Source organism: Malurus melanocephalus, unplaced genomic scaffold (assembly GCF_030028575.1).
Source record: "Malurus melanocephalus ecotype Western Australia unplaced genomic scaffold, MMel_1.1 scaffold_178, whole genome shotgun sequence".
NCBI lineage: Eukaryota > Metazoa > Chordata > Aves > Passeriformes > Maluridae > Malurus > Malurus melanocephalus.
The window spans coordinates 65,889-74,877 of record NW_026623410.1 but is presented as its reverse complement, the minus strand read 5'-3'; the positions used below and the strand labels follow the sequence as shown (position 1 = coordinate 74,877).

Below are 8,989 nucleotides of genomic sequence, written 5' to 3'. Positions count from 1 at the left end.
TACTTAATCTGTGCTTATTCTACCATATACTTCACCTGAGAACACTCCACAGTTCTGTCTTTTCTCTTGCTTTTTACCCACCTGCCTTACTCCTCTCACCCAACTTCTTTTCATGCAACTTCCTCCACCATTGTCTCCCTATTCTGATTTTCTCTGCAACTTCCATGCTTTTCCCCACCCTTCTTTATATTCCCGCACTGCAAAAAAATCCCTTCTTCAACCTGACTCCAATATATTCTTACAACTGTCCCAAGAAAGAAACCAAACTACCCCCAAAATCATCCAAACAAAAGAAAAAAATAGAAACACAGAAATCTTGTACATTCCAGCTTCTCTTTGCACCTTTATCACCGTTCTGCCTCAAAACCCACCCTCTCTTTCCTTCTCCTCACATACACTTCTACCATGCAGGTGAGGGGATCTCGAGGGTCCCATCCCATAAACCTCATCACACCATAAGGAAAGGGTTGTAAAAAATTGTTCAAAACATCAACAGAAGTTCAGGGCAAGGCTGCAGAACAAAACCTCAGACAACATGTGCTTTACAATTTAATTTTAAAAGAATCTACCATGCAATACGTGGGTTTTGGTGTTTATGCCATGTGGTTTTCCAAACCCAGCATCAACTGGTTGTCACTGACCGACAGAATTATCTGATCTTGGCAGTGCTGGTGGCTCAATCCCTACAAAGCYGAGGTATTTCACTTGGACTGGGTCAGGCTGAGCCAGGCTCTRCTGTCCTTTCAGGTCCTGACAAACAGCCAATTTTAGCTCAAACATCGTGGCACACTTAACTGGAATAAATGTACCTTTTCTCATATTTTTCAGGTCTCACATTCTTTTGTATCGTTCTCATCTTGTAATCTTTGACCTACTTTCCATAGGTGTCTAAAACTATTCTCCACTCTTAGGCATATGTGACCAGATAAATAAGATAAATTCTCAGTTAAATAAATGGAGATTGTCAGGTACTGGGTACTYAGTAAATATCAGACTATTTATATGGCTTCAGAGTTTAATGTTTGTCTTATGCTTATCTGGAGAGCTGCTGAAATCACTGGAGAATTATCATTCTKATAAGGTAGCTATACTTTTTTTTCCTTTATGACAATATGGCTGTGATAAAAATAGAATAAGCATAGTAATAAAGGTGATATGCAGTACGAATGTTCTGTAAACTCATTGCACTAAGGTAGCACTTCATATTTCACAGGGTACTTTCTTTTTCCATTTTCTGTTAAAGGCAGGGCACCACGTGGATACCACAAAATATTTTGTTCTGCTCAGTTACATATTATGAAAGTATAAAAAAATCTTAGTTTTTAATAGGATCAGTAGACATTAAGTATTTATGATTAATATTTTGCCACAATAAAAACAGAAGCTTTGTTGTCTGTTATTTATTTCTTTATTATCCCTATGACTCTAGGTAGACAGAATTTTCAATTGTATGCAATGGGAGAGTAAAGAATGCTCCAGAAAACAACAGCCCATTAAGATCCTTTCTGATACCTCCTGGAAACAATGAGGTTTGCTTGTTCTTCAGAGTGGCTAGGAAACAAGATAAAGGGACAGAGCATTCAAGTGCTGGTGTACACTGTAACTTTTCCAACATGATTTTGGGTTTTCAGCCACTTTGGCTGAGGCTGGAGCTACAGCAGTATCACCTCTGCACTGTCTGTGTGTCAGAACAGCAGTGCTGCAGTTCCAAGAGGAGGAAAATATTTCAAAACACCAAGGCTGCCTTAAGGCTGGGCTTAGCCAAGAAGTGGTGCTGAGGACCAGTGACCAGCTCAGATGGCCATAATAGGGCAGGAGACCACAAAAGCCCTTCTTCAGCCTTCCTCTAAATACTGTATACAGGGTCTGGAGATCTCTTGTGAGGAGAGATTGCTTGTGCTTGGATAGTTAAATCCTGGAGAAGAGAGGGCATCTCATCAATCCATATAAATATCTCAAAGGTGGGTGTCAAACAGAGGGTGCCAGACTGTTTTTGGTGGTGTCCAGTTACAGGGCAAGGAGCAATGGCCATGAAMTAAAACACAAGGAGTTCCACCTCAACACGAGGAAGAAATTCTTTCCACTGAGGGTGGCAGAGCACTGGAACAGACTGTCCAGGAAGGTCATGGAGTCTCCCTCACTGCAGACAATCCAGCTCCACCTGGATGCATCCCTGTGTCACCTGCTCCAGGTGACCCTCCCTTGGCAGAAGGGTTGACCAGGATTTTCTCCAGAGGTCCCTTCCAACCCCACCTATGTCTGTGAGCAAGAGGGGCCCTCACTCCTGCTGCTTGCAGGAGTGCTTCCTTAATTACCTCTCACCAAAACCAGCAAACTGATTAATTGAAAGCCCATTTCATAATTTGTCAGGAGATGGCAGTGATGCCTATGGATTCCAAAATAATAAACATTAAATAAATAAATACAGAAAAACTAAGTAAAGGAGACCAACCCACCTGCCTCCACTGTAGCCTGACGTGTCAGTTCTTACTCTCGGCCAAGTCTCTACCCGCTTGAACCACAGCAGATCATATTGCCGCTCAGAAAGGCAATGTTTTAAGTTTAGAAACTTAACTCTTGTATAAATATTTAGGGGGGAAAAAATCCTAGCTTACTTTATTAATCTTCGCACCCTTTGTAGGCAAAGAGTTCGTGAGGGGACCGGATCCGGCGGGGCAGCGCCTCCCCCGCGCCTGCAGGGGGCGCTGACGGGGAGGGAAATGGCGCGGGGCCGTGTGGGGRGGAGCGGTGAGCTCGGCGCGCGTGCGGGGGGGGGGGGAGCGGCGGCGCGTGCTCAGAGCGCGCGCGCGGGGCGAGGCGGCGCGGGGCGCGGCGGGGCGGGGCGGGGCTCGCGCTCTCCCTGGTAACGAGCACCGCGCTCGGGGCCGCGCCCTGCCCGGGCCAACCCCCCCCTTCCCCCGCCATCCCCTCGCGTCCCCCGGCCGCCCCTCARCGCCGCCATGCAGGGCGAAGACGCCCGGTACCTCAAGAGGTAAGCGGGGAGGATGGGCGCGAGGCGCGGCAGTGCGTGCTGGGGGTGAACGGTGTGTGTGGGGGGGAAGGGCGGGGTGTCGCGGCGGTTGAGGCTCGGCAGCTTGCCCTGAGGGATGGAGTGTGTCAGGTTGTGGGGCGGGGGACGCAGGTGTTGCGGGGAGTTGCTGAAGGGTGGATAGGAGGTTGTGGTTGGGGGAATATAGGTGGGGTGGGGGACAAGAAGAGGGTGGAGTTTGGGGCTGAGGTGTCGCTGGTTGTGGTGAGAACTGGCTTAGGAACGGATGGGTGATAATAGGTGGGGAGATGACAGTGGAGAGTGCTTTGAGAGTGGAGATGATGAGGTGGGTGGAGGTATGGGGAGTGAAGATTGGCTGATTTGGAAGCTGACTGGAGGGTGGGTAAGATGGGTGAAGGGTTTGGGAATGGGAATTGGTTTAGGTGCTCTCTACTCAGCCTGCCCCAGTGTGCTGGGGACTGGGGGGCTGGGTTAGGGATGAGTCAAGGTTACAAAGGCAGGGTAGGCTGAGAGGTAGGGTGGGTGCTGCTTGGGGTAGATGGTAGTTTAGAGGGGTGCTCCTGTCTGGACATGGCTGTGGTGGCCTTTTATACTGTGTTTGGGTTGAGGCACTGAAGTGACAGGAAGTTTGGAGGAGAATAGATGCTATTAGGAGATAAATGGATAGAGTCATGTGTGTGTTGGGTGTTGGGATAGGGCAGGTGGCTGCTTTGGGAATTGGGTGGGATTAGAGACAGTAAAGCCAGGTTAAAAAAGCAGCTGGAAGACATGGACTGATCCAAAGATGTTAAAGTATAGCATGGCAGATTGGGTGGGACAGGTACTGCGGTGGGATGAATGGAAGAGGTAACTGTGGTATATAAAGCATGTSATTTGGGTTTGGTGTCACAAATATGAGGAATAGTGCCTTTTATCTGTCCATTTGGCAATGAGACCAGTCAGCCTAAAGAATAGGGCCTGAGTTGGCAACTGTGTGTCAGTTGTTTCAGGGGAAAAGTGACTCAATCCCAAAAGATGCCAGGTCATCTAGGCCTGTGTTCAGATGTGATGTGTGAACAGTGACACTTTCTCCTGTCCTGCAGGTGATTTTGTCCATCACATCTTGAACCCTAAGGAGTTCCTGGTCTTCTCTTGTTTTTTACTTCCTTTCCAGTTATTAGTGTGTGTAGAATTTCCTGTTAACACTGTCTAGGTTTTGCTTTTTCTCTCATTATATGCCACACATTAAGACCCATACTTAGCAACCATTCGGGAAAAAAACCCCTCTTGATAATCTTAGAACATTAGTTCTGTCATAGCAATGCTATAATGGATAAAAATCAAAATTTTTAAAAAAATTAAAACAGTATCTGTAACTTTAGAGTAGTGCTTGGTTTTAGCCTTGCAYGTTCAGTTTGTACCATCTTATGTGATTTTGAGGAATCTTTGTTTTATAGTCATCCTTGCAACAAGTGTAGTTTTCTCTCTCTTTTGGGACCACAAACCCCAAAAGTACCTGCTGTGCTGTTTAATGTGACCAGGTTGGTGTGCAAGTCCGGTACTCCTTGATCCCTGTTTCCCTTTGTCATCCTCCATGAGCGCTCCCCCTCCCAGCAAGCCTGACTTGCTGGGATTTGTTATTGGATTTTCAGCCTTTCAACCCAYGTGCACCATTTGTCCCACTTTTCATTAGGATAGTTTGCTTTTGCTTTTTTCCTCTAAAGGAATCAGTTAATAAAGGATATTAACACTCCAGCTCTGGTTATGTGGGCTCAGCCAGCCCAGCTTTTGTCTGTAGAAAAGGCCTTCCTCTTTTAAACCTTGAGCTGAACTGGGCTCTTGTTGACAAAGCAAGCAGTGAAGTGAAAGGACAGGCTGATGTGCATGAGAGCTCCCCAGTGCATTGCTGCTTCTACTGGTTATAATGGCTGTACTTTTAAATGTTTTATGAAGTGAATTACAGATTCGAGATGTGTAGAAAATCRGTAAAGAAGATGTTTGTTGATTTGGGAAGGGAAGAGGGCTTTTTCTGTAAATAAAGATTTACCCTCTGATGCTAACAATCTGAATGCAGTGTTTTCCAAATTAAAAACTACTTTAGTGGCTGGGTAATATATTTCAGTGTAAGTCCTCAAGCATTTCACCAGGTAGGCTGTTTGGAGAAGGAACTTGACTCTGTATTGATTTGTGACTTCATTAGCTCAGAAATAGCTTAGGCAGAGAGAGCATTTGTCAGTGTTAGAGAGCAGGAAATCTCTGCAGCTGTAAGTTCTTCAGTTTACCCATCTGTCCCTCTTAAGGAAAAAATTAAATATGGGAAATCCTAAAACTGTTTAAGCAGTCTTAAGCTAAGGCTCCTCTGGTTGCTAAGCTCATCAGTGGTTTACTGTTGCCAAAAGGAGGAGGTTTCCACTCCTTCTTTTCTCTGATGATAAGTAGGAAGTGTTGTTCCWTTTCTATAGAGTGCTTTAATTCTAWTACACATTGAAAAACTTCCTCTSTCCAAAATATGGAGAGTTTTCTGTTGGATTGCTGGAATTGRCTGTGACAGGGATTGATGAGCCCTCATGTTGAACTCCAAGGTGACTGCCAGGAKCAGGGAAAATATGGGAAGAGCTAATCCTTTTGGCAAGGATGAGCTGTTAGTTCAGCTTTTTTTCTTRTAAAACTTTACCAGATTCCTTCAGGCTCACTTGTTCTCTATCCGTCCTTTTCTTTATATCTTTAAATATTACTAAGGTGTCACTTACCAGAGTGTGTAAATACTCAAGCTCTGTCAGGAGCTTGAGTATTTACATTTGACATCTCCTGATAKGTCTTAATATGAGAGCAATATATTTGGAGGTGTGTAGTGAGAGCTGGTTTCTTTTGAAATGGATTTGTCATAAGCTTTCTGTCTTGCAAGACTGGACCTTGTGAGAACGGAGAACATACTGTAATGAAACATCTACCTCAAGGTACTGTTAAAGGGGAACAAACCCAAGTCTCTTCAAAAATCATGGTCTCAAGTCATAAATGGAGTTCTGCTGTAATCTCATAGAAAATGTTACTCTGTAGCATGGAGATATGTTTGTGTGCTCTGTAGCTTTATGTCCTTGTGAGGTTGAACTGGACTGCTGTATTTTCCACAGCAGACCTTTCTGTGGTTTGTTGGGTTTTTTGGGCAGCTGTATCTCCAGACAAAGGTATTTCTTGCAGTTGTATTCTGCAGAAGGGAAAGTGGACACCAGAATAGATGGATAGATAGAGACATATTTCAAACATTTTCTGCTGGAAGTGGTTACACCACAGGCTGCATCTGGATTTGCTGACATTTCCACCTCTGAAGTTGAAGTTGTTTTCCCTGGCCTAATTGACCCAATGCCTCAGTTACCTGCTATCTCCTGGATGCGGATGTGACTACTGGTAGAGCCACTTGTAATTCTCTTTATGGACATGATCTGTCTAAAAAACCCCAACACCTGACAAAAAACGCCCCCACATCCCAAAAGCCAAACCCACATTTTRAAGGTGCTTTTAATCTGCAGTGTTTCAGCAGCCTGGTTTATGGCGTGACTGTACATACTTGCTGGCAGTAGCAAGTGGAAAAGGGACAAGTGTCATCTTTACAATAAAGAAAATATGTGTCACTGTATTCTCTGGGTGTGGTTCTGCCACAGCTTGAAAACAGAAATGAGCTGTATCTTTATACATCTGTGCTTCTCCTCAGGACCCTTATATCTGCATGGAGACAGATTYGTTGGCACAAAGGAGGAGAGAGCAGGACAGGCCCTTTTGGCAATGACATAGCCAGAGTGCTTTCCTGGAGAATACTTTGCCAAGTATCTATAGCTGTAGAAAAGCAGGTAGACATGATTTATATCTTTTAACAGCACTTGTTGATTTTTGTAATCCCACAGGCCTGCCAGCAGGCACAGTGAGGTGAAGAGCAGCAGCAAAGAGGTTTGTGCTTCAGGAGAGAATAGTTAAATTGAAATTCAAGTTATTTGTAACTCAGTCTTGGTAGAATTTTAACTGCTGAGAGTTAGCCAATTGAGTGACAAAAAAAATTCRTTTGAAAATGACTGCACTATAAGTGAATGTCATTAGACAAAGATTTGTCAATACTGACAAAGTAAGGAGGAATCAACTGGGAAATTCACCTCCTTGGYGAAATGCATCTTTTTACTCATTGTGACTRTATGGAACAGGATAAGTTTGATTTCTTTCCTTACTTGATTTCTGTGACTAAGGCTTGACCAGTGGCTTGGATGTTTCTGTACTAGAGATAGTAGTCAAGAATATGCCACTAGCATCATGTTTTGGTACAGCTGTGTGGGATGGAGTATGGTGTGGAAGGAGGGCAGTGCTTGGGTTTAGGGTCTGAATAGACCAGGAAGCAGGCAATTGATTTCTGCTCTTGTGTGTTTTCTGTGCTTTTCATTTAACCATTTTTTTTCTCTTTATGACAGGAAGGTAAAAGGAGGTAACATAGATGTGCATCCATCTGAGAAAGCCCTCATTGTCCATTATGAAGTGGAAGCMACGATTCTGGGAGAGTTGGGAGACCCCATGCTGGGGGAACGCAAGGAATGTCAGAAAATGTAAGGTCATAGCAAGAGCTGATATGTTTTTTTGGTCTTCATAGATTCAATAGCCTGGAGTATCATCTGCATCTAAGAAATTGTAGGTTCTAATCCTTATGAAACAGTGCTGGGTTAGCAGAGGGCTTCAAAGCCAGGAAGTAACATGTGCCTAGGAAGGTTAACATCTGAAACACATGTTGTAAATTGCTTTTCAGCCTTGTCTTTTAAGGTGTTTTGTAAAGAAAAGTGATTACTCCTGTTTTACATGATGGGTATTTGAGGCAGAGAAAAGTAAAGTGATTTCCTGTGCAAATTGTAGTTCATGTTGGAGCAAGAAATAGCATWGAACTTCCTGACAGTCTTAAGCTCCAGCTATTGGCTCTCCTGTTGTTTTGATCTGCCCCTCCCCAGCCAGTGAATTYACTGCAGTATCTGCATTTTACTTCTGCCTGGTAATTTCTTTCAAGAGAATTAAAATATTCCCCACTGGAAAAGCCTAGAGAACTATCATAACTTCAGTTTTCAAGCTGCAAGGTTGGACCTGTTCTAGGGGTGTTTTGTCTCCATACTGATTTCATTTTGAAAATCTGAGCTAAAGTGGCTACCTGTGTGAGTGCATATAAGAAGAATAAATGGGAGGAAAAAAAAAAAGAGAATCCTTAAATTGTCCCAGATTTTTGAAGATGGGAGATACRTTCTTCTGTTATCAGATGAATCAGCATAACTTTCATGTGCATGGTGGTGGAATTCCTTTTTTCCCTACCCTGTTGCTAATGCCCACAGAGATTTCTTACTGCTTGTTACTTGTGGACCTCACTGCAACTCTGCACAAGCTGTGTGAGACTCCTGGCACTGCAAAATAACCTTCCTGTGCAGTCAACACCCAGAACTGTTTCTCATCTGGGATTTTTTTGTGTGCAATACTCCTTTGTGGTCCTGTGCACTTTTTATGGGGTGTATTGCAAATAAATTTCTGTCTTTTGAATMTAAAATGGTTGTAAGGGATCTGTTCATACAGCTGCATTTAATGTTGTTGTCAGCTCATGGACAGTTACACTCCATCAAATCTGTTTGACAGTTTCTTGCCATTTGGAGTTCAGAACCACCGCTTTGACATGAAAGGCACAGGCATTGGGTGTATCGGGATCATTKCTGCTTCAAGAAATTCGTGACTGTGTAAACATTCAAAGGACTGAAGATAAAAAATACTTAAAAACTGAAAAGAGACTTGTCTGTATTGCAGAATTCGGCTGAAGAGTCTTAATGCAAATACAGACATTGGTTCCCTGGCTCGAAAGGTTGTGGAAGAATGCAAGCTCATTCACCCCTCCAAGCTTGGAGAAGTAGAGCAGCTGCTGTACTACCTGCAGAACCGCAGAGATGCCTCAGCAGGAAAAGGTAAATAGTACAGGAACAAAGTATTTTGGGACTAGGG

General features: G+C 43.9%; 1 protein-coding gene across 1 annotated transcript in view; it reads left to right on the top strand.

Annotated features, from left to right (window-relative positions):
* Positions 1-2,822: 2,822 nt before the first annotated feature.
* Positions 2,823-8,989, top strand: part of KIFAP3 (kinesin associated protein 3) — a 66,456-nt gene continuing 60,289 nt past the window's right edge. The window contains exons 1-3 of the mRNA XM_057372736.1: positions 2,823-2,992; positions 7,441-7,572; positions 8,798-8,952. Of these exons, the coding sequence (XP_057228719.1) occupies positions 2,961-2,992; positions 7,441-7,572; positions 8,798-8,952 (319 nt within the window). The 5' untranslated portion in view covers positions 2,823-2,960. The remainder of the gene's footprint in view (positions 2,993-7,440; positions 7,573-8,797; positions 8,953-8,989) is intronic.